We start from the raw sequence: 27,794 nt of genomic DNA, 5'->3' as shown, positions 1-27,794 counted from the left end.
TATAACACTAGAACTGTCTTGTCGAATGTCCGGTAAGAGTTAAATGTATAATGGAGATACTTCTTTCTTTTCGAGTGTGCTTGTCTGTACTCTTTACTGCATACATGTCAGATTGCTATACAAATGTATAATTATCCTTACCAACTATGGCGGCTTGTTCGGCGCTCATCTCGTCCATACTCTTTCTGGATCCCTTTATGTAGTTCTGGATTCCCGGATTTTGATTATTCATTATGTTCCTGGAAACAATACCGATTTTTGAGAATTATTTACAACTAGACACGGACTGCACGTAAGTTTGCAAGAGCCAGGCCCCATTGCTACGTCGCGTCGTGCCGCTCCGTTGTTTTTCCGTAGGTATTGACATTGACGTGCGTTGACGTATGCGGAATCTTCGTACAATTTCTGTGTTGTCCGTTGACGGACGTCTAAACAACGGAGCGCAACTGAGCGATTGGGCCACGCTTACCCTTTATGGATTTCTATAATGCAGTAATAGGAGAGAATTTGCATGGTAGAGAAATTTTGTTGTTATATAATATGTAAGGATTTTGTGAACGATCTGTATATTTCTAAATAAAATCTTATTTTCGAATTATGTAATATTATATTTATCGATTATAATGAATTATAAATAATTTCGTTTTATATCCCACAGAACGGGGGCGTTAGTTAATGACAAACAATCATCTACATAAACAATTCGCATGGAAGATTACTGCAATAAATGTTCACTATGTCGATACTACAGCGATTCATGATCTACTATTCCGTAATAATAAACTAATTCATTGTGGTGCCGCGTGTCTGAATGCTTTATCTTATCTCCTGATACCGATTATGGCTGCTAATGTTTTATATACAAACATATAATGGCCAATTAGTTTTTCAGATTAGTTTGCGATACTTATATTTTATCTATCCTCACGCGAACGAAAGCTGTAGAGTGACGAAGCTGCTTAAGCCTCCAATCGTAAATAGAAAAAATATAGACTTCGTCATACCTATATTTGGTTTCGCTATACAAGAAAGAGAGAAAATACGTATCAGAAATACAAGAGAAGAAACGCACGAGAAGAAATGGAACAGAACGCTAATATTTGTCCCTTATCGTGTTCCGATTTTACAGAGCTCATAATAAGCCATTTAGATGGGTCGGAAAGTTTTACGAAAATCTTCTATCCACGGCTTCTATCTCATTTAGGTAAGCTGGTCTGTCTCGTCTTTTAAAACTGAATGCAATAAAAGTAGGGGAAGGCCGAAAAAGACTTGTTTGAATGCGTTAGACACTCAAACAAGCCTTTGAGTATTTGTAAAGTAGTAGAGTATTAGTACAGTAACAGATCGGTTAAGGGTGAATTCCACGACTGTTTGAAGGCGGCGTGTAGCGTTTCATTAGTGTCGCATATTTTTTTTTCAATAATGAATCATTTCTTAAAATTAAACATTTATAAAATTAACATTGTACAAGTACTTTACTTATTTATAAAATAGGATAATTAAATTGATAGTGTTTATTAAATTAAACTAATGATTGCCCACGGCGGCGTTCAAAACTCTCGTGAAATTCACCCTTAACATCAGATAGGGAAAAGACTGAACTGATGCTGTACCGACCCCACATAAAGTGGGATAAGGGTAGGCGGATGATGAAATATTTCAGACTTTTGACACAATCAAAATGGTGTGTGCGTATGTGGGTGGAGACGGCTGTCCCAGTCGCAGTCTTCATCTCGTGAGTTTCAATGTTTCTAGTAATACCAAAACACATATGTACATAGGTATTTCCAAAAATCAACTTGACTACTATCATCTTATGCAATAAGCTTGCATAATATTGGATATTATTTTTTCTTGCCTATTATCTTTCTTCTTGAATACTGAATATAGAAATCTAATACTTAATTGAATATTGAAATCTAATCTTTCCTTATTCTATCAAGATGCTGAGTGACTCCGTCTTTGTGCCACATTCGATTTATTACATTAATATATTTATTTTATATATTAATTCAATAAAACTTGGTTCAGACATTGGCATTTGTTTTATTTTAGATTCGACCCGCCCCGGCCTCGCACGGGTGCAATATTATGCATGCTATATACATACAAATCTTAAATCACGCTATATATAAGAAAAGCCCGCATCAAAATCTGTTGCGTAGTTTTAAAGATCTAAGCTTACATATGGACAGACTGCGGGACGTGACTTTGTTTTATATTATGCACTGTAATTATTTTTACTTGAAATAAAATGAAAAGTGAAAATGTGTCTGTAAAGATCTAATGTGTTTCTTTATTATATTTATTTGGAATTAGAAACAGGGGAAATGGCTAGTTCTACTTATATGTACACAAAATTGTTAACTATGAAATATTATCCAAAACAGTTTGTTCAGCGTGGTTCGCTAGTTAACATCTCAAGCTGACATGTCTCGTCTGAATTGATATTAACAGCTGACCAAACGACGTTGTTGACGTTTTACATATTTACTAATCACTTTAATATATTGGAATTTTCCTTCAATTTCATATTAATGACGTCACTTACAAACATTACTTCAAGTGAAATTAATAGGCGATGGGCGAGCTACATCATTAAGTTATTTAGTGGTCATTCCTAGAGCGTGTCGCCGCGGCTGCGCTGTCACTACAATTTTTCAAATGTTAACAAAGGCAAGAGTTAATTTTACTATACGACCTTAAGATAATAATAAATATTTTATGAATGATGGAATTTGGAAACGATTCCTTCCTCAAGGAAATTGATGGATCGTAATGACAGCAAAGTCCAAACGTCAAGTAATATTATGTATTTAAGAATCTATTAATTTAAGTGCTATACAAATAGAATCCACTTCATGTTTGTCTAAATACAAACTAAATAAAAAACTGAAATGTTAGTTTTATATAATACTTGTTTTTTATAAAGAACATTTAATAAACAAATATCTACACTGCTATAAAAATACGACACACATTATATTAATTACTACGGCTTGCAATAAGATTAAGAAAATATCTCGTAACACGCAATATTACTTGAATCATCCAACATTAAAATGCTTCGGAAAATATCAAGTAGGTATGTAATAATAAAAAATATCTTGATAAAAACTGTTCCGATTCAATATTTAGATAACAACGGACCGACAGACGAACGCCCACTAATCTCTTACATCGCATCATTTCAATTATTTACAGAAACAGAACGATCTCTATTCGATTAATATTTCGATATCCATGCAATTTGGTGTTTAGAAATGTTGCGGTTTCCTTATAACATGATATTGATAAAAATTCTGTGAGAAGGAAAATATATATTTCAATGACTGTGGTTTAGCAGTGTTATTAGAAAAATAATAACTGTAGGTATAGCTTTTACATTTTACAATAAATTTGAAATCAAATCAAATTCAAATCATTTATTCAGAAATTAGACCTTCACAGGCACTTTTTCTCGTCAATTTTTATATTTATAGTTATTTCTCACAATTGATTTGATTTTTTTCCTAATTAGGTTAGCTGGGAGAAAATGCTTTTAGCACGAGTTCACCATTTATTTATAAGTATATTTTTACTTGGAACAATAAAGTTTAATCTATATATAAAAGAATAAGCGTCCAGCCTAAACCTTAGAAACTAGAAACGCAAAATTTGGGCAATATCTTTAGGTTATTACGTAGTGCTCAGATAAGAAGGAAGGAATTTTCAAAATTCGACCCCTAACGACGGGTAAAAATTGGGGGTAAAGTTTATATAAAAAATAACAAAAATCTTTACTGATCTACTTGAAATTTGGCACAAATGCTATGCAAAAAAACCGTGTTTCAGCATTTTTTAAAGTTTGAACTTTAGGGTAGTCAAATGGGGGTGAAAAGAAATCTATATATACAAAAGAACAAGAGTTTTTTACTAATCAACGCCCAGCCTAAACCATAGAAGCTATAACGCGAAATTTGGACAGTAGCTTTAGGTTATTACGTAGTGCTCAAATACGAAAAAAAAAATCAAAATTCGACCCCTAAAGGGGTTAAAATTGGGGGTAAAGTTTGTATGAAAAATAACGAAAATCTTTAATGACCTACTTGAAACTTGGCATAAATGCTATGCAACAAAAATAATGAAACGCGTGTTTCAGGATTTCTTAAAAATTGACCTTTAGGGTAGTTAAATGAGGGTGGAAAGAAATAACGAAAAAAGTAGACTAAAAGTTTTATTATGATTCTACCCGTGGTTTTAACCGAGCAAAGCCGGGACGGGCTGCTAGTAAATAAATAATAAGAAAAATATATATAGTAAGTCTTTGGTCAACTTTTCAATATATATTTTTACATGAATTGTTAAAATGTTTAAAATGGGTTTTAGTTAGGAACAAGAAGACAGTGTAGTTTACTCCAAGGATACAATGTTGTCTACCTGAACCATCTAATCTCTTTTTAGATTTTTGAGTGTCCGTAACAAATTAATTTTATTATGTTTATTTATTTAGCGCTGATCATCCACATATTTTGTACATATTTTGTAATAGAAGACCTATGAACATACCTCGATACATGCCCGCGCCTTTTTCAAGAAAATTCAGTTATAAAAGAGTGTAAGCAAACTTCAGAAAAATGTCCTTAGTAACGAACAAGAGCTATCAATACCTATTCTATACTTGTAGATAGAGACGTTCGTTATCCTTATCGCTAATGTGACATTGATCGAGGGCAGTAGGACAGCTGATGCCCAACATTTGTTGTTGGCGATTCTGGTTTCTACCCCACAGAGGCCATAGTGGGAGTTTTTGTAAGTGCCGCAGATTTGTATGGGATCGAAGCAACTTTACCTGTTGTCACCAGGCGGCGTTGTTTATATCCCATAGAAATATGCGTTAATTTGCAGCAATAACTCTTATTGCAAGAACAGAAAAGGCTACTTCTACTAGATCAAAATCTTAACTCACATCGAACTCAACATCGGAAATCAATTAGATAAGGAGGAATGTTACAAGTCACAACAGACAAATATCTACCTCATAATATCCAAATATTCTGGGCTATATCTTACCCTCGTCGTATATTGTCCCTGATCCTAGTCCGTGGCGGAGTAGTGCCAAGCAGGTCGGCCTCCGCCCCATCTCCGTAATCAGCCAGGAGCTGTGAGGACGCGCGAGGGTGCCGCATGACGACTACGTCGCACGAGTCTCTGAAAAAAAAGAGCTCGTCAGAATTTTAAAATGATACCGCCGCTAATGAACATTTTAAAATTCTGCCACAAGGTACAAGGCTTTTCATTTTTCTCAAGATTTTATTATTATAGCTTATTCATTATATATGGTCATCATTCAAAAATCTGGTTAGTATGATATGAATGTGCGTTTAAACCTACAAGTTTGTTAAACTAGCTTTACACATCATACATATTTTTAAACAAAAAATATATAAGTAATAAGTACATCAATCCATCACTTTAAATTTTTCAATTCCTTGCTCAAGTAGCGGACACGAAGTGGACAAAATATGACGGATTAATGCACTGCTACGTGCGATCCCAAGAGACCGTGTCGCCCATTTCTAGCACACAAGTGTGTTCGACTGAGATAGACTGAGTACGAGTAGTCTCGTGGCGGACATCTTGAATATATCAAAAGACATAGCGAAAAATTGTGTACAAACAAACAAAATCACGATAGTGGACTTTGTTTCTACTATGTGGTTACGATTTGTACAAAACATAGCATGCAAATGATATGTGATAGCATATTCGGTACCTATCAGACATGAGTCACCGGAAGGCGGTGATTCATTCGAGATTAGAAAATTCGCAGTGTGCCAAATAAATATCGCTAATTTATTCTGACACTGAACTGGCCACGCAAATCCTCTAAAGTGACGGAAACGATGGAACACAATGGAGATTCTAAGATTTTATTCCAAAAAACATCACGATATGACGCCCTGAATTATAAGCTTCTGGGCGTCGTCACAGCTGAAAATGCTGTCTTCAGTGTTAAACCTTCGACTGTTATGTAGGCTCCACACTATCGCCGAACTCGAACAGATGCCTCCGCGAATGCATGAACATTGTGTAGTTTGTACAAGTGCTTTTATTTATCGCAATTAAAAATCAGCAATATATACCGATTCAGCCAAATTAGGTGTGCAGCCAGTGTGATTGTCATTGCGTGACAATGGCGCAATGTGATTGGTTCGCTGCGTCTCACTTCGAATCGATTCGATGGTGAGAAGTGAAATGGAAACCCGCACTTCGCCCACTGTTCGCGGATTGTGTGGAGCCGGCATATAACGTACCTATACGACGCGGCATCGTCCTTGTTAGCCTTTGCAACGACAGATTAAGGCCCTCAAGCTACGTAACAACATGTAATTTTAATAAAAGGATTATTAGTTTATCAATACCGGAATTATCTAGTCTTACAATATTTAATGATAATTGTGTTTACTGACACATGGAGATAATGCATACAGATACAAGTATGCACCTGTAAATAAAAAAGGAAATGTTTTGAGGCTATTAAATAGACTAGATTAAATTATAATCTTTGATATTTATTCATTTGAAATTTGCCTGTAGAGAAAATGATATAAAAGTTTGGAAGAAAATAATGTTAGCTAATTAAATATGACGCTATCACTTCGGAGACCGCAATAAATCATAGATTTGACTATAACAATCACATATATATATACAATATCTATTATTAGTTGACAGTCTACAAAACACCTGAAATCATGGACACAGTGTATCATAAACACGAGTAGTACTAGACTGCCTTAGAAATATGTACAAAGAGATAGATAAACATTTAAAAAATATATAATTAACTGATTGTCTTGTATCATAAACAAAAATGTTGATCACTGAAGTAATTAATGTACCGAGTCCATCGTAACGCATAGGTACTACACTCAAGGCCTCAATAGGCCGCCATTATAATCTCCTGTGAAATCTGTCAAGTCACAGTTATTAAGTGAAACATCCATGGTAATTTGAATTGAACCACCCGAAAATTCTTTAAAAAATAATATGGAGATGTTTAAATGGCTTTTTGATGATATGCATTGATTAAATTTGTTACTATCTTGACAAAACCAATACAATATATACCTACAATGCTAACTAATATCATAAATGCGAAAGTAAGTTTGTTTGTTATCTCTTCACGATCTATCTAATCAACCAATCTTCTTGAAATTTAGCATATGTAGTTTGAAGTATGGAGAAGGACATAGGGTACCTTTCAACCCGGAATAACAACTTTTTTCCGTGGGAAATTCACGCGGGCGAAGCCGCGGGCAGAGGCTTTACTTTTGACTTGTTGTTTTTTTTTACCCTATACATATCAACATACAAGTTCAGGTTCAGGCGTAGAATTTATTATGGTTATACTCAAGTGACCGGCCACTAATACAAACTAAAATCACCTTTACTTTGTCCGATTTAGAACACAAAGTGTGAAGTAATATTTAAGAAATTATACAAAAAAAATTCAATCATGAAAAATTTTACAAAAATCATTTGTGCCACCAGAAAATTGATACTTAATTAGCTGAGGCTGTGGCTACTAAGTAAAATATATTAACTGTGTTTGCAAATTGCTTCAATATTAGTTAGACCTGGTTGGAGTCAAAAGTTATGAGATGAATGACTACAATCTTCCAATAACTGCACTAAACAATTGGTTAACTTGCACCACAACACTACATTTTCAAATAATAAGTTTACTCACAAATTAATGGAAATGTAACACTGTTTGTGAGTCCCAGTCTGTTGCACTATAGAAAATGTGATATTGGAGTATGTATGTTTGTATTACACTTCAACCATAGCAGGGTAGGGCAGGGTATGCCCTCTTAAAAATTTATTAAATCATTATCATATAATTCCATATAAAATACTTTATCAGCACTAGACAAATGTCCGTTCACAACCAATAGAGACACAAGCACTTAACAACCTGACTTTGAAGTGACTGATAGGATATCATACAGACACCAGAACGACACAACATGGCTGGAATTACATTGAATACTTAAATATAACTTGTTATCAGATAAATACCTATATAATGTGCAAGTACTGATTTCAGGCTGATGCAAATTAGGGATCAAATTGTTATTATCCTTACATATTAAAATTTTTCATTGAAAAGTCACCTGCCATGCCATGCCATGTTCGCGATGAACTCAAAAACAACTGCACGGATTATGTGATTTTCACCAACAGATAGTGTAGTTTCTGAGGAAGTTTTTGGTGTATAATTTACCAAAGCGTAGCCTGAACGGGCCGCTAATTGTAGATATACTTGCAAATAAAATAGGCTAGAAGTTGGCATGCCATTGCATAGCTTTGATTTGTACATGCCAGCTACGTGCATGGGTGACACATGCTGGTAGTCGTCTTGCAAGTGTGTAAACTACTACTACATATGTTTCCACCTTTACCACTATAATAAGAGACAACAGATAACGGGTCTCATGCAACCCTACTTCTTACATTTGATTGTTATTCCATTTTGACATCTTTATGGACATGAAAATGGAAAATTAATTTTCTGAAAGGCCATCAAACGTTTAAGTTATATTAAATCCACATATTGTGCTAATTTATACTAAAGAGATGGATTATGTCAGTACAATGTCGGAGAAGTAAGCACAACTATTCCAACAAATAACCTTTATACCGGGAATTTATTTATTATTATTAAGAAAGAATTGACAATTTGCATTGACCCCAGATAATGGGAGAAGGTAAGATGAGAGGAAGAAGCAGATGAATGTGCTAATACAGTTGTAAATTGTAATGTAATTGTAAAATGTTTCCTTATGTTTGAATTTAAAATTGGCACAACTATTATATAGATATTTTATCATAATGAAACTGAATTTTTAGCGTTTCACAACATCCACATCATTTATCAGGTATCTAAATATATAACTTATCTTTAGAGCTATTTTTACATACTGTCTGATTTGTTTATGTGTACCTACTTACACACATTTTATATATATCATATTGAGATTAGACCCAGAAGTCCTAATCCCAATTTGACCTCTAAATCATCTGTCTTCTATTGTTCTCCGAGCATAAAGAGTTAGTAATAAATCAAAACAATACCTAGTTAGTTGACCAAGCGAGCGAAGCGAGCAAGGTCTACAATTTGACTTAGGGCAAAAATAAATTTTTTATATGTTTGTAATGCGATAACTTTCAAACCATTGGTCTGGATCTGTCAATAGAATTTTTAAGTTTGTGGGGCAACAAAATCGGTTGTGATATTTGAAATATTCACAATTTCGTAAAAAGAATGTTGTATTTGCGAGGTCTATGTTAGCGGCGAACAAATATTTCATGTAACTAATAAAAAGAAATACTCAATACAATGTCAACTCAAAGTCCCACACATACTGTACAAAACATTACTGTATAAAACATAAATGAACTCTACACATCCAGAAAGCAAACCTATAATTCTAACAAAATTTGTTGAACAATGCACAAACAAACAATGTCTACAATTCAAACCGGCTCATTATTAGATACCCATATCATATCATATCATTCCTCATTTACGAACTTGTACAATTCAGACACATTGAAATCACAAAACTAGGAAAATCGCATGCAATCGCCAAAAGGTACAGACTACAAAACGTAATGATAATGAACGACAGTTTCAAGGCTACAGGGCAAACCCGAACCGGTGTTTCGAGGCTTTTGACCCTTCAACACCACAGACTGATGTGCAATACGTAACTGCTTTCCGAAATATACTCACAAATCCTCGTCTGAACTGTGACTGGAATAATTTATGGGAAACCCCACGGACTTCTTCCAATCCTGATCCAAGGAGTCCATCACGATAACAAATCACTGTACTGTACCTACATTCCTAATTAGTCCGTTGTATTTCACGCACACTTTTCACATCACATCACCACACACCATTTCTGATGAAAAATATATTGCATACTATTCAGATTACACAGATTGTTGTCGGCCCTAAAATAAAACAAGTTGTCGGTAATTTGATAACACCTTATCACTCCCGACAGCGATGATACCACGTAGGTAGTAGCGAAATGAAATTTTCTAACATGAATGAATTTTGAATTGAATGAAAATACTACATGACAGTTCACTTGCCAAGCTCAATGACACGAGCACAAAACAGATGACAACAAGAAGTGTTGCTAGGGCGTTTGACTAAAAAAACTCGACATGTCTATGTCGATTCTTAACTATTTGAAAATAAGTAACATCGTAAGGAAAATTGGATTCACGGCACATAGTCCGGGCAAAACCTGCTCTTAGATTTTCTCATTAATATTATTCAGAATTGTTTCACTAATTTGGTCAACAAAATAGATTTTTTAGTTAGTTCCTGTACCCATTTTTTTTTTGTTGATACATAAAATGAATACTAAACATATTAACTACTTATATCCTTCCATCATCATCATGGGGTGCCATCTTTGAATTAAAGTTTGGAGGTCAGCATACGGAAACCCTCGCAGTTTTGAGCCGCTATTTTCAGTTGGTTGTATCTAAGTCCGGTCCAATCCTTTACGTCATCAAACCACTTTCGTCGAGAGCGGCCAGGAGGTCTTTTGCTAGGGATTTTGCCTTCAAGAATCAGTCGTATAAAATTAAACTGGGGTCCCCTTTGTATGTATCCATTGAAACCAACGTTCCTCTTTCGAATAGTACAAAATACATTATCTTAGAACTTAAGTTTAACAAGAAAATGCGCAGTTTATCGCTGTAAGTAATTAAATTTTTAGTAGTTTGCTGTGAGTACATATCAATGTGTAGGTAATTTATAAACAATATTGCATTTAAGATTGTTATTATTACTGATTAACTTAATTTTCTGGCAACTCTGGAGTGATGTCGTAAGTGTCACTATTATGTCATATCATTGACATTGATAACCAGTAGCTTTTTTTAACATAGCGTGTAGGCTCAGCAGACGTCTGAAAATAACGAATGATAAAAATGTGCTCGTATTCGTATTATAGCTAGACCATGGATTTAGTAAATACTCGAATTTACCACGTGAGTGAACGAATAGCATGTTCGATGATATACGTGTTCAAATTCGTTGTTGCAAAAAGGAATCAGGGACATCGAACTTCCAAAAATATGGTGTAACATTTCACATTTTAGTGAATTGTTATCATATTATTTATATTTCACAACTTTTCAACATTTTTCATATATGGTTTATTTTACACACTAACACCTCGTCGGGTTTCCCAGTTGCCCAACTAATAGATCAACATATAATCAACTAATAGATTGTTTTAATTTATTTGTTGATCTATTGGATAATGAATCCAACAACCGTAAAACAGGGTTTTTTTAAAAGTAAACTATCGAGGTTGTATTATAATGAAGAATATAAATAAGTCGTATGACAGGTATGTCATAAAGTGCAGGAATTGTTCTTTTTTACATGTGTGATATCGTGTTACAGATTTGATTTGAATGTGTGCACGTCATAGTGCTATTTCAAAGCCCAATCCACCGCTCGGGTAATTTTTTTTAATCTATGGATGATGGTGACAATCAAGTGCAAGTAATTACAAATATATCTGTCCTGGTCTGCTATTTTATCGCCACAAATTTAATCTTACTTTAACCATCGGATCGGCTGGCAGATACCTACCTATAGCACTCTCTGGTCAGTTGATTCAGTGGTTCGTGTAGTTCCGATATGATTGTAGAGTCATTAGCAAGAAGCGCGAGAAGCAGTACATTCTCGTTACAGAAGGAAAAACAAATGAACTTACACGGCGAAAAAAGGTACACATACAGTAGTAAACGTAGGACAATATATTTAAAATTACAAAAATTTGTGTGACTGGCTGCTAACACAATATAATTAAAAATTACAAAAAATGGAGGCTGAAAAAAACTGACTGCTTCTTCTATTTAGTGAAGAACAGAGGCCATGTATAATTTGGCCGGTCAAATCTGTACCCGGGCAAGAACGGCCACTGCTGCTTCACCCCTGTCATCTCGCCGTACTCTTTAGCGTACTGATTCAAGTGGTAGTTATAGAAAGGGTAAGGCCAGTAGCTCTCGTACAGGTAAACTTCGGTCATTGATAAAATGGCCGCCAACAATATGATCTTCAGCATCTAGGAAAAATAAAATAACATGATAAAAATAATACTAACAGAAATTCGTTGATTTTCCTCTGGATATACCTGGATATATAGTTATTTACGACGATCTTTAATATCAGCCTACTATGAAACATAAAACACGTACCACGTCATTGCGTCCACATTGTCCGCTTTTTTTACACGACAAGTCTTTTTTAGGAAAAAAAAGCCAGTATGACTATTCTTTTACTATGATGTAGACATTAGTAACGTGCTACGTGTTTTTATATTTCATGGTTGTCTTCAAGGTCATAACCCGTTGAGGACGTCGCTGCTGTTGAACAAATTTCAAGAAAAAGGCCTTGAAGCTTTCCAATTCAGGTCTCAAGTATCCTTGTCATTATCTGTATTTTATTTAGAAATACAAAAATACAATCAATAAATAGGTAAGTTATACTTACTACTTATATAAAATTTTAATTCACAATTGCACCTCAACGCCGCCTGCTCAGTTTGAAAGAAAATAATTGATTAAAAGCATTTATATGTTTCTCCCATTTATAAGCGTAGGTAGTCTTACATAAAGAACTTCGGAAGAAATTTCAAATTCTGTTCTTGTTGGAAATTGAACAAATATCTTTGTAAGTACCTACCCCAATATTTCAGTAGTTATGCGCGCATAATTAGTACCTGTAGGTAGGAAGTTAGGTAACCTAGGTAGGTACCTACTAAGTAGGTACTTACTCTCCACTATCGGCCTCTACAATAAATACCTAGTATATTCTAGAGGGTAAGGTCGGTTTGGTAAATGTAGGTAGGTACTATAAATACCTAAAGGTTCTTATTCTTACTCCATGTTTTGTTAAGAACATTTAAAATCAAACTAAAAATAGTTTTCAACTAGATACTTATAGCCTCATCGGCAACATGGATTGCTTAAAATATAAAGTGTGAACAACAATAGAATCGCAATTTTCTTTCTTTTTGCGATCTTAATGTTGTTCAATTGTTTCTATTATCTTATGGATCGAAGGGTTGACAGTAGTCTTTAATAAGTTAGAGCTGGTACATTCTAAAAAAACTTTATTCACGTAAAAAATAACGGTACAAATATTATAGCTAAAGGTACGTTTTATCAAACGAGCGAATGCTCATATCCTTCTCTGGCTGATCCACCAATGCCTGGCCCCAGCATGTGGCTCGTTTGGTATAAACGCACCTTAACAATAGTACTAAATCAATGTTTGTGACGACCCGACCTGCCCTTTCTCTTTTTACGATACGCGTCGTCATCGGAGTCCATGACTTCATTACTCTTCACATCCTTATCATATTTTTCTCCCAGCTGCAGCCAGTCCCTAGCTTTGTCTTTCTTTATCTTCTTCTGATAGATAACATATCCGTCTTTAGTGACGTAAGAAACCACAGGGGTCAAGACTTGACGCCTCGGCTTCATTTTCGATCGTCTACTATTCTTCCTGTAGGTTTCACTGGAGCCTTCGCCAGAGGCGCTGTCGCACGACGACGAGTCAGTGCCGCTAGACTCGGTCTCCACACGACGGTGTTTTTGCCGTCTTCTCTTTTTATGTCCTTTCTTCTTCTTCTTTTGGTCAGCCTTTTTAGAATAGAATGGCATGACAACCATTGGCATTTTATGGGGCGTAGGCATCGGATATGGCATGGCCGGGGCCGGCATCGGCATCGGCATCATGGCCGGGGCGGCCTGCGGCATGCCGGGCATCGGCATGCGCATGGGCAACCCCTGCGCCATCGGGTACGGGGCCTGCATAAATTGAGCCGATGTCTCATGACAGAGATACAGGCCTAACAGCCACTGGACTATAAAGCCGTACATCTAAAACAAATCATTACCAATTTAATTAGTGATTTTAGGTGATGATTGCACGCTATACACTAAATTTAAGAAATAAATTTAAAGAAGTTTAAATACAGACAGTATTTTAAAGAGGTGCAAATATACCTAAGCCGGGTGCTTTTCGTCAATTTCAATAGTGTTCGATTGATTTCTAACTACGTACTTTTAAGGAATGAACGAAACTTCAAGTAGCTACTCACTTTTCAGAATATTCAGCGCCTGTTGTTACAGAACATTGTACGTCGCAAGACGTTGGCTCGACATTAATAGGAAATTAGCTTCGTCAGGCTTTTAAATACTCGGAATTGTGAGCTACAATGGCTCCGTAATCGTTGCGTAAGAAAAGGACCATAATATAGCCACACGAGCTCACTTTGCTATATTGATCAGTAGTTAAGTATCTAATTTAAAAATGTAGGTAATTACTCCACAAAATGAAAATAATAAACATTATTTTGATATCGTTTTTGAAGAGATTTTGTTAATGTACATGATAGTTTGCTTAAAAGTATATATAAGTATATTAAAATATAGCAAAAATATGTTTAAAGCCCTAACTAATTCCTAAACAATTCAAGATAATTGAAGAGTAAATACAAGATTTTTCGTTACATGAACCATCGGCATTGGAAAATCAAAACCATTGTACTATTCGAATTACATAAAGTATAGTTTGCCATTGTTTTCCACGGTAGACAAAAGTGGCAAAATTTATAAATAGAATGCATTTTTCAAGCACAATGTCATTGAGCCAAAGATTTCAGAGGTGCCAGTTCTCTTGAATGTAATTAGGATTATCCATTTATTTATGAATTAAGGTTTTACTCAAAACTGTTATGATTTATTTAATTAAACAGCGTTTTAATAGTGATAACTTTTGATAGTGATAACTTTCGGTAAGTAGGTATTTAGTTACTTTGATTCTTAAAACTATATATTATTGTAAAATAAAAAATAAAATACATAATTTCATTTTCCAGATATAAATGGAGGACCGGCTAAAGTTCATAATTTTGCTTGTGTTTAAATTAGCTTTTGGCAAAGAACTGGATGTGGACCTTCCACTATGCCCAACGGATATACAGTTCCTCCCTCAATCACTGCCGATGCATTGCCGTCTCCCGCGAAATGCGAACTTCGCGTCTTTTGACGGTGAAAAGCCCACGCCAACGCTGCCACCATACTTGGCGCCTTTCTATCAAAGTCCAGCTCCAAGTAAAGTCCCGTTTCCCATGCCTCCTGGGTTCCCCGGATACCCCGGCATGCAGTTGTCCGGGGCGGCACCATCTATAGTCGCACCTTTGCCCGCGCCCCCACCGGCGCTGCCCGGCGTCGTGCCGGCACGTATATCACCCATACAAGTCAGCGGCCCCGCGCACAAGCTTCCTGTTATAGTTATGCCATTCTACTCTCCTGACAAATCGTTCAGATCTTCGCAAAGGCCTGCCCAATCGCAAAGTTATTCCGACGACCCAGATACAGACTCATCTAACACTTCGTCAGATGATACGTCTTCAGACACCGACACTTCCTCTGATAGTGATACTCAAAGTGATCATAGTCGTGATCGAGACCATGACCGAGATCATGAGCGCGGTCGAGAGCGGGACCGGGACAGTGATGACGGCTGGTGGAAATCAAAGAGAGGATTCAGGAGAAGCAGCAGGAGGCATTCGGCACACAAACATCGAGGACATAGGATGAAAAAGAAATGGCCGCGGGAAATAATCACTCCAATTCTGCAATATGTTAATGATAATGGGTATGTCATTTTCGAAAAGAAGATAAGTAAAGTTGAAGCTAAGGAGTGGTTGAATGGAGAAAATGGGACAAGCAGTGATGGGCCCAAAGAGTTTGAAGAATACGAAGAGAAAGAGAAAGAAGTGTATGACAATAAGGTCGAGGGCGATAAAAAAGAGAACCATAAGAGCAAAACACTACATCGACCGGCTTCGCAGCATCACAAGAGTGAAGAGAAAACACATAGTTTGCACACTAAATTAATAAATATAGAACCGGCGCAACCTCAAATCGTTAAAAAACACCACAAGCATCAAAATATGTCGAGTACCAAATACACGAGTAAAGAACCAAAATCGAATGCCAAAGATGCTGAATTGAGTGACATGAAAGAAATGATGTAAAAACTTTGTAAAAGTACTTTTTCATTTTTATACCGAAAATGCAAATAAATATTTTGTATAATTTCATTTATAAACTTGTTTTACTTATTTTTCGTTAGCTATATCTGTTTAAGTGTAGCATGGTGTTTTTGGGTGGGGATGGCCCAGGACAGAGGTCAGCGGAGACGGAAGGAGGCCTATGCCTAGCAGTGGGTACGGAGGGCTGCAGATGATGATGACGATAATGTTTTTGAGTTACAAGCTTTTTAGTAATCATATCTTGCAAGTCAAACAGCTACGAGTACTTCCGATGATTACTTTGGAAATTTATTTTCATGTTATAATTTAAATTCTATACGTAGTTCTCAAGTACGTATTTCTCAAAAAAAACTACAAACTACTGGCATTTCGAAACTGAGCACTGCTGCAAGCAATAGCCGAAAGAAACTCATAATATAAACAAGTTTGATCTCCTTGATACCAGAAGGGCTTACCACTATTGCTTTTCACTTATTTTTTTTACCTGATGGTACACCCAGGATCAGCTCTCAATTAGGGAACTCTTCGACAGCTTATTGCACGGACATATTTTTTTATGCAACAAGATGATAGTAAAACTTCAATGCCGGAGAATCCACACGTCTCCACCAATATGGGCGGCTCTTCGGATTGATATTGTTTTTATTATTTCATCAACAGACTAAAAATTATGTCACAGTGTGTCGATCTTCGTGATCGTGTGTGTGTCTCCGGAACGATCGGTCTACTTTCCCGTTTAGTCTATTTTGAATATTTGGTTTCTGTGGGATTCGAAATTTTTAAATCAAACACTGTTTTATTTTCTTGAACAATATAATTAACATAGATTTATTTCATTTCAAGATTGTCATGTGTATTATTATTATCAATAACCGGAAACGATACTGTTACAATTTTACTACACGTGAATATGAAATGTTTCAATGCTTTATTGAATGCATAAAACTTACAGTTTTATATTAAATTTAGCAGTAAAATGTTCATTGTTTGGCCAATATAACAGGAAACAATCCGTTAGCAGCTCTAAACTGCGATCATGGAACTAACTTATATGTAGTTATCTGTACAGAATGATGATTGTAAGTGTTATAAATATTATTATTTCACCTTATATTTGCCGATGCACGCATGTGTTGTTTTTGCTTTTAACTTTTTTAAAAGACTTATAGGTAGGTTCGGAGATGAAAAAGGTAACTATTTACAGACAGATAGTGACAACTAGGTACCTTTACCTGAAAGTAATTACTTTTCTAATGGAAATACCATCGCTTCGGCGTACGCAGAGTCGTAGCTAAATGACGACAAGGCTTGGTGCACTAAGGACTTGGGCCCCCAATCTATGTATATAAAATTTGAGCGTTAGGGGGCCCATGATGCTAAGTCATGAATTGATTAGATAAATACTTAAATTAAAATATATACGACGGCTTTGGTAGGGAGGTTAGGATCTATGTGGGATCGTAGAGTCCCAATTTAATCAGCCATGATTTATGTCGAGCAGTATGTTGATGTTCGTGCAACTGATATATAAATATGTTTTGATGATAATACACTAACGTTTCAGATTAAGAATGCCATTTGGTCTTTAGCTTTACTAGCAATGTACGTGGATCCTGGAAAAACACAGGGGCCTTACCCTCCTATGCCTATGATGCCTCCGATGCCCGGCCCGATGCCGCCGCCCCCGGGCCCCCCGCCCGCACCTCCCCCCATGATCGCCATATTTGTGACCGGCAACGGAAAGAAGAAAACCACCAGGCACCATTCGGACGATGAAGACGCAGAGAATGAAATCGCACCAAGTAGTGGTAATAGTGCTCGACGCAAGGATCCTCAGTATGTTCCGTATCCAGTACCTGTACCGGTGCCGATGAGAGTTCCAGTTCCTATGCCGGTCCCAGCGCCCCCGCCGCCTCCGCAGCCGGCGTGGGCGCCACCCCACTACCCCGCGACTCCTCCCCCTCCTCCATGGGGAGCGCACCATGGCTACCACCACGCACCTCCGCCACCACCATACCCATACGGGTGAAATTTCGATAAATAACTATGTACATATGTAACTTTAAAGTCACATGTGTATGGTTAGCTTGATTATAAGTATTAAATAAAGCAAACAATGTTTTATTATTCTCAAATTAAAAAAAATGTTTTAACATTACATTAGGTAAAGAATCTTAGTAGAATAAAAAGTAACGTCAGTGGCCACATCTCAGTCCTTCCACAAATTCCTTTTAGTCTACTGTGACCACATTGTATTAGAGAAAACTTAAAATATTTTCTACAAATTTTCGCTAAGAAATAAAAGAAATGATTATGAGATGGCGCTAGTATGCGGGGAGAGAGCGCCTTAACTATACAATTTTCGTTTATGGAAATGTTAGAGATGGAAGCTATTTTTGTATTAGTTTCAAATATGAGTGGTCCCGTCCCATGTTCTGGGGCCATCACGATCTGATCTCCGACTCCAAGTAAACTGCTTTTTAATGATTTTACAATCAAAATCAAATCAAGGGCCGAGCGCCCCCTAAGATTGGGGGCCCTATACACATACCCTCCGGTCCGATAGGTACACCATTCTCGATTGTCTATCTGATAATTAAGTTTAATGGCGACTATGTAAGCGTACCGTAGAAAAATCCAGTCTTTCTTTCGTATCGAGTGAGTTGTTGGTGTCAGATTTTTAAGTAACTTAAAGGTATCAAGCAAGATACAATACCACCATGTGGTGGCAAGCAGTGTACATTCTGGAGAACTAAAGAGTCAACCACATAACAGGTTTCCTCACGATGTTTCACTGGAAGCAAGTGAAGATCTACCAAAACGACTAGATATACATGATCTAGCTTATTATTGCTAAATCCATACTAATATTATAAATGCTAAAGTCGCTTTATTTGTCTGTCTGTCTATTCGGCATTCAATTCAATTTGGTATAGTTCAAATTTTCGCGTTCAAATATAGGGTATTTGTTTTTCTTAAAAATCAAGCCCCAAATGTCTATAACGGGGGTGAATGTTTGTGTTCCGCTTTCGCTGAGAAACTCACGCGGGCGAACCCGCGGGAAAATACTAGTAGTATCAAAACGCAAAATTAGAAACACAAGAATTCACATAAATTCGAGGCGTTGGGCCGCTACGACGACATTTTCCGCTTGCAAGCGTCTTGTCCCGGCATCGCTCGGATAAAAACATAATAAAACATCTAAAACTCTTCCCCAAAAACTACACTATTTATTGGTGAAAACCGCATGAAAATCTGTGCAGTAGTTTTTGAGTTTATTGCAAACAGACAGACAGACGCGGCAGAAGAATTTGTTTTATAATATTTAGGATGGGCTACTAGCACTAGGAGACCATTCAATCAGCTTGACCTAGGGACCTTAACATAGCTTGAGGTATTTTTTTATGATGGATGTTTTATCTCTTGTGGTCCAGAAGGTTGGTTTCTTCCACAGAATTCCGTTTCAACATAAAAATAATGCAGCAATTATTTATCATAGTCCATAAAATCTTATCGCAAACAGTATATTTTGTAATGTATATTGTGTGCCCAACTAAACGCGCATATGTATTTAGTTTCGAACAAATCTATGTTGGCTGAACACATAAGTTACCTATTATTTTGTACGACTCAGAATATTCTGGAAATGTTTTTGGTAAAAGTATGAGATTCCGTTTAAATTATTGGATTTTGGATACATTGTAACGATTGTGAGTAACTCTCATTAATCTAATAGTCGCTTAATTATCGCTATCATATCTGGTTACGATTAAAGATGTGCATTTTGAAGATTCGGCTTTGATATTCCTCATTGGGAATGCTGTAGACGCCTGTCGGCTGCTAAAGCTTCTTGTCCATTAGATGCCTCGTTCCACAAGGCATCAATAAGCAATACTTACTCACACACGCTGCCACGTGCGTGTGTGTACTGCTTACGATTTTTAAATGAAAATTCCTGAAGTGGTAGTAAGACTATTATAGAAGATAAGTTACTGTCCCTATGTTGAACGATTTCGATCGTTCCTCTATTTTAGTCCGGTTCAGTATCGTGGTAATAGATTCCTGTATCAAAACTGTTGCTGATGTTAAAATAAAAACTCCGTACACTACTTAATTCCATGTGTATATATATCATCTTGAATTGAATAAAGAATTTGGAATTTAAAATTGCCAGTACGATCGAGAATGTGCCAGTTGCTTCTTTCACCGCGGTTCCCCCTCCTCCTCAGATTGTAAAAATCAATCAATGGAAAGCGGTTAGAAACTGGGGATTCTTCTCATTGGCGTCGACAATCTTTTGATCGACCGGGAACAGGATTTTTTGACATACACATATAACGCTCTCATATCTGTGGACAGGAACAAAACGTATGCGTATGCAGCACGAGTTTTGTATTGAATAGAGGCTGGTTGCATTGCTTAGTTGTACACATGCGTAAAATTCCATGAAATCCTTACGCATACGATCATGCTAACTATGCTAACTATTTCAGATAAAATCACCCATGTGGGCTTTTGCTGTATTGCTTGTCATCTTCATAAAATCTGGTGAAGCTCAGATACCATTAATGCCGATGATGCCAGCGATGCCGCCACCGATGCCGCCGCCGGTGCTGGCGCCGATGCCCCCTCCGATGATGCCCCCTCCGATGATACCCGCGCCCCTGATTCCAGGCCCACCTTCCATAGTGGCCATATTCGTGTCCGGCAACGATAAGAAGAATAAAAATTATAAGAAGCACAATAGCGCAGAAGGGGGAAGTGGAAATGATTTTGAAAATAATGACGAAAGAAAAAGTAGCAATAGAGAGAGAGGCACGAAGGAATTTTTCCCATTCCCGGTTCCAGTTGCGGTGCCCATGCTGCCCCCTCCCCCGCCTCCCCCCATATGCCCTATGATGCTAGGGTGAGATTATTAGAGACTCATGTTCTAAGGAAAGATTTTTTCAATGAGCTTGCAAGAGATAATGGAAAATATGAAATTAATTTTGTTTTTATTGCCTCAAGTATTCCAATGCTGAGCAAATATTGTCTTCAGTCTGTCTTCCATAATTTTAATTTATTTTGTTATAAAATAAAAATATTTATCTTAAATGTTAGTGTAAAAAAATATTTGGTAGTAAAAATTCCAAAAAATAATAATTAGGCATGACTTATGCCACTGAAAAATAAAAAAATATATATATTTTTAATTTTATTTTGCCTCACCGATCTCCATTCACTTCACAATCCCATACTCTTCTGACTATGAACAACATACCGCAAGTTATTTAAAACTAGAGGCACGTCCCGGCTTCGCTCGAGTACAAACATAATAAATTATACACCAATATACTTACTCGGGATCACACTATGTGTTGGTGAAAACCGTTGAAAATCCGAAACGAACAGACAGACAGACCGACGGCAGAGGACTTGGTTTTATTACAAGCTTCTTGCAATGTAACTATGTATGTACTCGTATGTCGCTATGTTTCTATATATCGGTTGGAATCTTGCAACTCAAGTTTGAAACAGATATCTTTAACCGATTGAGCCGAAATGGAATAGAGCTGAAGCCGAATTACATTATTATGATAAGCATGAGCATGACCTGATGGTGTACTCAGGAACGACTCCAGACGAGGGAACTCCTCAACGGGTTATTGCACGAACATTATTTTTTTTGTCAAACATTGAATGAATAAATAAAAGCTTGTATCAAATATGACCTTTTTTGTGAAAAACTTATATCTAATATATATGTCCTCCTGTATTTTGAAGAAACCCAGGATTCATGTGAAGTCTTTATTTTGAGAATTAGGCTGTTATGTGCGACCAGCGCTTGCCTGACGTCAACGCTCTTCAAGAATGTTATTATTGTCTCTCAGCTACTAAGGGTGCATGTCCCTTAGTCGTCTCGTACGACATCCACGGGAGGATATGGGCTCTTGGGGAACATTTTTGTAAGATGTGTAAGAAATAAACATGTGTACCTATTTCATATTTTATTACAAAATAATTAAAAAAAATATACTGTTTGTTTGTCTTCCAGCTTTCTCTGGTTCTTCTTCTATCGGCAACTATGTTATCCTACATAAAGCGCTGGAAATTAAAAAAATTGGTTAGTTTATATGAAATCTAAACTTTTTAAAATTTATGTTAAGATCGTTTCTGTTATGAATCGTCAAAAGAACATTTCCTTGAGTTTATTTCGATGGCATCTTGATGACATTAAATCTGGACGGCATTGTGAAAGAAGTTTTATGATTCTATTTTGTGTCTTCTATTTTGATTGATTTTATTTCTTAGGGTTCCGTACTCAAAGGATAAAATGGGTCCCTATTACTGAGACTCTCGGCTATCCGTCCCTCTTTCTGTATATCTTTGTCTGTCACCAGACATTATATCATGAACCATGATATAGTTAAACTGCAATTGCTATAACAACAAACACTAAAAATACAGAATAAAATTTAAGAGAGCTGCCACACAACAAACGTGACTTTTTTTCAATCTTTTTGTTGTTAATAGTACGGAACCTAACGTGCGTGAGTGCGGCTTTTATTTAAACTATCAAACAAGCTAACGTAGGCGGGGCCCACCTGATGAAAAATGGCAACCGTAGCGTATAAATGCCTACAGCAGGGCCCAGAGTGTCATACACACGTTTCCCACTTTATAACATAGTCTAGACATCGGCTCGCATTATCCGAGTCGATCCGATGCGAATGGTATAGTGACAACCCGATGTGCTGATATTGCAATAGCAGCTACCAACCTTTACAGATACCGTCGTGGCTTCAATTTTCTCTGTGTCTATGGCGATGAATGCGCGAATTGCGACGGTATGATGAACTACACTTGTGTTCCTTTTTCTTACGACACGGCGGTTTCTTTGTACATTTATCTTTCTCTTTTTCTTTATTTTTGCCCTTTTCATTCGGTGGCTCTAAAAATATAGGTACTACTATTGCCGGCGGCGGAGGCAAAAAAGGCAATCCCATAAATGGTGGCGGCATTGGAAATGGTATCATAAAGCTGTCTTCTTCTCCATCTCCTCCATTTCCTGCTGATCTTGTCGTTGTTGTAGTCGTAGTAGTGGGCCGAGGAATCCTCATTTGTATGATGATGGCAGGCGGTGGCGGCGGCGGCGGCGGTGGCGGGGGCATCATCATCACAGGCTGGGGCATGGGCACAGGAATACCAGGCACAAACCACTGGGGTGCTCCGTGTCCCAATCTTATCATAATCGCTACAAAAATAACCCTAACTTCCATTTTTCTTAAACTCCAGAATATTAATGAGAAGTATTCGATTGATGAATGGAAGTCAGTTGAGAAATTACATAAGCCACGTGAGTGAATTTCACGTGACTATATTAATATTGGAAATCAACTGCACAGGTTATAATTCTGCAATCGAATAATAAATCTTACAATCAATGATTTGTCCGGAAGTTGCAACTGATCTTCTGGTTCTTAGTGTAACGTACCGAGCTAGCGAACTTTATGACTTGTTCCATGAAATTAATTTCTGCTTATCTTTTAAGTTATTAGTCATAGACATAATTAATTAAATGTATTTGTTTCGTAGCCACTGTCGCCTAGGTTAAACTTTTGCTTGGGCATCGTCTAGTGAATAATGCATAGGATTTATTTTAGAAACTCATGTTTTTCACATTAATTAAATATGCAAGATAGTAATTACTTATACATATATATTCTTCGTTTCTATTTTATTAAGAATACCTATAATAATCGCCAAAGGTGAGTAGCTCTATAAACGTCATAAGCATACAATTGAAAGTCAAATCATAAATATAGACATCTTGCTTATTTTCATTCACAGTCTGTCCGTCTTGGAACAAGTGACTAAAAATGTGTTGCGAAAATCACGGTAACAACGTGATTGATTGATTGGTGTGGTCATGGCTCGCCCTCTAGGGCCATAGGAAAGCCTGGGGCATTTCTTATGCACATCAATAGTGTGGAAATTAAAATGGCTATAATAATGAGCAATTTATATGAAAAAAAAATACCTTACCTGTATGTAAATTAAAAATGTTAAAGGTTAATGAACTTCAAACAATAAAAAATACATAGAAAAATTGTTATTACACATAAAATAAAAAAATAACACAAAGTAATTATTTTCTTTTTCTTTGGTCTGGCTTAAAATAAAACTCTTCAGTTTTCCATACAATAATTTCCAACTTCGAACAAATTTTCTTTTATAAAATAATATCGCGTCCCCAGAATGAAATAAAACGTCCACCTCTCGTATTCCACGACGCTACTGTTTCATCCAGTTTCATCTAAAATAGTGACCGTATCTGTCGTAGTACCAACGTTTATTCACATTATTATCTACGTAACTGTATCCATCATCATAATTTTGACTTTCCATGACACTTGCCGTTTTTCTTTCTACAAATTTGAGATGACTTTGACGGCCGCAGTGGCGGCGGTGGCGGGGCCTGCAGCGGCGGCGGCGCGGGCGGGGGCAGGTAAGGAGCCGGTGGGTACAATGGCGGCGGTGGATATAATGGCGGTGGTCCGTATCCTATATGCATCGGAGGTGGTGGCAACATCGGGACTGGTACTGGGTATGGTGGTCCTGGTATTGGAATCGGTATTACAAAAACACTGTCTTGCTCATTCTTCACGTCGGCGGTGGCAACAGTAGCCGTCGTAGTTTTGTGGGTTTTCTTAGTCGGAATGGAAACGTGTACGTGTACAGGTCGCGGGGGAGGCGGGGGTAAAAACACAGGTGGCGGGGGGGGCGGTGGCATGAAGAGTATAGGAGGAGGCCCGGGCATCATAGGGTACTGCATGGCGGGGGGGTAGTACGGATACTGTGGCCCTCCGCATCCTGATTTTATCAAAACCACTGCAATTATAACTCTGATTTCCATTTTCTGAATTTTCTGAAATAAATTAAACGTGTTATAGATGATCTAGTAACAACATAAATATACCTTAGAATTACAGTTGACTTATGTGTAGGGTTGTTAATGTGGTATTTATAGTAAAATCATGAGAAGTTGCTGCAATCCTTATGACAGTTTAGGTTTTATAAACGTCGAATAAAAAAGCAAAAGTCAAATCATTCACAGTCACATAAGTAGTGATAAGTTTTCATCATTCATTTGGATAACTAAACTTGAAGCGACTATCTAGGCACGTAATTGAATACTTACCTAGTAGTATTGAAAATTAAAGCTATTTAAATAGTTCAATCTTTTGGATTTTGTTCTAAGATTTATCAACAATTCAATCGGCATATATTGCAACCAAAATAAACCTTGTTCAATGTGAAATTCTATTTATTATTATGTAAATCATAAAATTTGATAGCTTATATTTTCAGCTCATTCTTATATATATTGCTATGCCCCGCAGAATCGCTTGAATTTTACATATACATGGTTTCCTCACGAACACAGCACACAAATGTAGCTATCTTGAGAGTCACTCGACAAGCCTTAAGAAAAAAAAAGTCTGAAATACAATTATTTTCAAGTATGTACCTGTTATTAAAATTCATGAAGTTTTTAGACAATTCGGAAAAATTTAATTGTTATTGTTGTCATTACAAGATAAAATAGTTTAAAGTTTTATGTTAGGTTTCTTGCCATACGGCCACCTACTTAAATCATGAGCCAATATAAAAATCAAAATAACATACCTAGAGTAGCTACAATGAGAAACGGTTCAAGAATTGAACCCTGGGGTACGCCAATATTGTTTTTCAATATTTAACTCGAGACAAATAGAAACTCTGTCTTGTATAGCATCTACCTAATGTGAACCTACGTTTACGAAATATTTTCGTGCTTTTTAACAGAACTGCATACTGAATAGGACGTATAGATTATGAAAAAATTGTATCAAAAGTTTTAACAGAACCTAAAAACTATTTCCAGAATGTTATGTTCCATAGAGTAGACATAGACCAAGGCGCGGGGTAGTTGTTTATCTGTTAGTTTCGCAACTGCCAGAATAGAAACGTAAAATACAGGCAATATGCTGCAAAATTTTCACGAGCTGTAAATTTTATTTGTTACTAATATTACGACCGTAGTATTGATTTGTGAAATACATTTTATGTTTAAATCTATATCGCTCATACACAAAAATATGTCGTTTATGATTAATTGAGAACAAATATGAAAGGATACCGGGCTTTAATTGCACATTATGCCTGTTAGAGTTGTAATTTGGGATACTAAGTAGTGAGTGTTTCCCATAAGTTGAAATTGGTTTGGTGACTATTAGAGCTCAGGTTTGTTTCCAACTGTGTCATTTGCATGCAATTCGAGCGCCTAGTCAAGGGAGCCAGCACACCCCAATTCTTTTTAATTAGGTAATATATGTTACAACTTTCTTCTAGTTCCAATACCTACTTAAAATAGTATTTCGAAAGTTCACGAGAAGTAAAAATAAACCGATTTAATCATAACATTGATTTATTGTCATGTGAAATTTTTCACATGCTATATATAGCTTGTGCAACTTTTTAACTTTCGATCGTATAATAAATTAATTGTTTATTTCAGACAGTTTATGAGAAATGGAAGTCAGAATAATTTTTGTTGTGGTATTAATTAAGTTGGGATGTGGAATGCCACAGTTTCCTATGTACCCACCACCACCCCCGCCTATGCCGTATCCTGGTATGCCAATGCCTCCCCAGCCAATGATGTACATGCCGCCACCAGCGCCACCGCCACCCCCCCTTTTTATGCCTCCCCCACCGCCTCCGCCACCGCCTCCACCACCTCCGCCGCCACCGCCACAGATGATATATCAATTAGACCTCCCCTCAAAACCCACGACCATGTCCACCACGGCAGCAGAACCGGAAGTTTTCATAATTCCGGTGCCAGTACCGGGGCCGCCGATCCCGCTAATGATGCCTCCACCGCCGCCGCCGCCGGTAACATTTCCACAATCTACAACAGTAGATTTATTGACATGAAAAATTTCTATAGCATGTTATTATTATGATGGATTACGAGCGTGTTGCGCACGTGGCTACGTGTCTATCAGTCAAGTGGTACTTGGATTTATTGCACAAAATTACTTATTATTTAGTTAGTGTAATTTTATAGGCTTTACGTAGTAGGCGATACTGTAAAGTTTCAATTAAATATGATAGGTATTCTGATAATTCATTGTTTTTGTTTCAGATCTGTTGTGGATTAGGATAACTATAGGTATAGAAGAATGAAAAATATCAAACATAAAGTATTCAATGATAGAAGTATTCAATGAGTGAAAGCTGAAATTTTAATGAACAGTTTGATTTTTAGTAAAATGAAAATATTAATTAATGATGTGATACTTTTTTATAAGTAAATTTATTTTTTTCTTATATTTTTCTTTCACTCTAGGTTTTACCAATAACAATTATAAAAACCATTTCTAAGTTCTATCGACGGTCAAAGTTTGTACAGATTGGTCCATGGTACAGATTGGTCCATGGTACAAATTGGTCAATGGTACAGATTGGTCCATGGTACAGATTGGTCCATGGTACAGATTGGTCCATGGTACAGATTGGCAACGATTTTAGCCGGCGGTGATTGAAATGGGAACATTTCACAGATATAAAAACATTTTCAAAAGTAATTTTGAAAATGAAATAATTTTT

The 27,794-nt window shown here is 36.6% G+C and overlaps 4 protein-coding genes and 2 long non-coding RNA genes across 11 annotated transcripts in view; 3 read left to right on the top strand and 3 right to left on the bottom strand.

Moving 5' to 3' along the window:
• Window positions 1-10,173, bottom strand: part of Mekk1 — a 32,311-nt gene extending 22,138 nt beyond the window's left edge. For 2 of the 3 annotated variants that reach the window (XM_053749542.2, XM_053749544.2), the window contains exons 1-3: window positions 9,785-10,173; window positions 5,053-5,190; window positions 142-239 (exon numbers count right to left, since the gene is read on the bottom strand). In XM_053749542.2, coding sequence (XP_053605517.1) covers window positions 142-239; window positions 5,053-5,190; window positions 9,785-9,864 — 316 coding nt within the window. In that variant the 5' untranslated portion in view covers window positions 9,865-10,173. Of the gene's footprint in view, window positions 1-141; window positions 240-5,052; window positions 5,191-7,735; window positions 7,833-9,784 lie in introns of those variants that run through there. The other variant, XM_053749543.2, reaches the window with a different exon arrangement.
• Window positions 10,174-13,185: 3,012 nt separating this feature from the next.
• On the bottom strand, window positions 13,186-16,776 carry LOC128672582 (uncharacterized). Of its 2 annotated transcripts, none has more exons than XM_053749829.1 (2): window positions 16,642-16,776; window positions 13,186-13,974 (listed from the first exon to the last, which is right to left on the bottom strand). In XM_053749829.1, the coding sequence occupies exon 2, from the start codon at window positions 13,972-13,974 to the stop codon at window positions 13,357-13,359; it is 618 nt and encodes a 205-aa protein (XP_053605804.1). In that variant the 5' UTR covers window positions 16,642-16,776; the 3' UTR covers window positions 13,186-13,356. The 2 variants fall into 2 exon arrangements, with proteins under 2 accessions (XP_053605804.1, XP_053605803.1); XM_053749828.1 differs by lacking the exon at window positions 16,642-16,776 and adding an exon at window positions 14,196-14,326.
• Window positions 14,727-16,205, top strand: LOC128672581 (serine/threonine-protein kinase prpf4B-like). Its single transcript, XM_053749827.2, has 2 exons — window positions 14,727-14,891; window positions 14,976-16,205. The coding sequence occupies exon 2, from the start codon at window positions 14,982-14,984 to the stop codon at window positions 16,137-16,139; it is 1,158 nt and encodes a 385-aa protein (XP_053605802.1). The 5' UTR covers window positions 14,727-14,891; window positions 14,976-14,981; the 3' UTR covers window positions 16,140-16,205.
• Window positions 16,777-17,079: 303 nt separating the features above from the next.
• LOC128672583 (nematocyst expressed protein 4-like) lies at window positions 17,080-18,298 on the top strand. Of its 2 annotated transcripts, none has more exons than XM_053749831.1 (2): window positions 17,080-17,236; window positions 17,722-18,297. In XM_053749831.1, the coding sequence occupies exons 1-2, from the start codon at window positions 17,228-17,230 to the stop codon at window positions 18,184-18,186; spliced, it is 474 nt and encodes a 157-aa protein (XP_053605806.1). In that variant the 5' UTR covers window positions 17,080-17,227; the 3' UTR covers window positions 18,187-18,297. The 2 variants fall into 2 exon arrangements, with proteins under 2 accessions (XP_053605806.1, XP_053605807.1); XM_053749832.1 differs by having other exon boundaries at window positions 17,088-17,347; window positions 17,722-18,298.
• A 5,936-nt stretch (window positions 18,299-24,234) lies between these two features.
• Window positions 24,235-25,924, bottom strand: LOC128672620 (uncharacterized). 2 transcript variants are annotated; one of them, XR_008404989.1, is made up of 3 exons: window positions 25,827-25,924; window positions 25,339-25,622; window positions 24,235-25,065 (listed from the first exon to the last, which is right to left on the bottom strand). It is a non-coding gene; the product is annotated as an uncharacterized LOC128672620 (long non-coding RNA). The 2 variants fall into 2 exon arrangements; XR_010370001.1 differs by lacking the exon at window positions 25,827-25,924 and having other exon boundaries at window positions 25,339-25,770.
• A 254-nt stretch (window positions 25,925-26,178) lies between these two features.
• On the top strand, window positions 26,179-27,515 carry LOC128672622 (uncharacterized). The gene is made up of 3 exons (XR_010370000.1): window positions 26,179-26,504; window positions 26,698-27,077; window positions 27,331-27,515. It is a non-coding gene; the product is annotated as an uncharacterized LOC128672622 (long non-coding RNA).
• The last annotated feature ends 279 nt before the right edge of the window (window positions 27,516-27,794 follow it).

Source organism: Plodia interpunctella, chromosome 9 (genome assembly GCF_027563975.2).
Source record: "Plodia interpunctella isolate USDA-ARS_2022_Savannah chromosome 9, ilPloInte3.2, whole genome shotgun sequence".
NCBI classification, from domain to species: domain Eukaryota; kingdom Metazoa; phylum Arthropoda; class Insecta; order Lepidoptera; family Pyralidae; genus Plodia; species Plodia interpunctella.
Note: the sequence above shows the minus strand (reverse complement) of the source record. Positions and strands in the feature narration are given on the sequence as shown.

Coding starts and splice junctions, on each gene's coding strand:
- LOC128672582 (XM_053749829.1), bottom strand. CDS start 13,974: ATGTACGGCTTTATAGTCCAGTGGCTGTTAGGCCTGTATCTCTGTCAT.
- LOC128672581 (XM_053749827.2), top strand. CDS start 14,982: ATGGAGGACCGGCTAAAGTTCATAATTTTGCTTGTGTTTAAATTAGCT.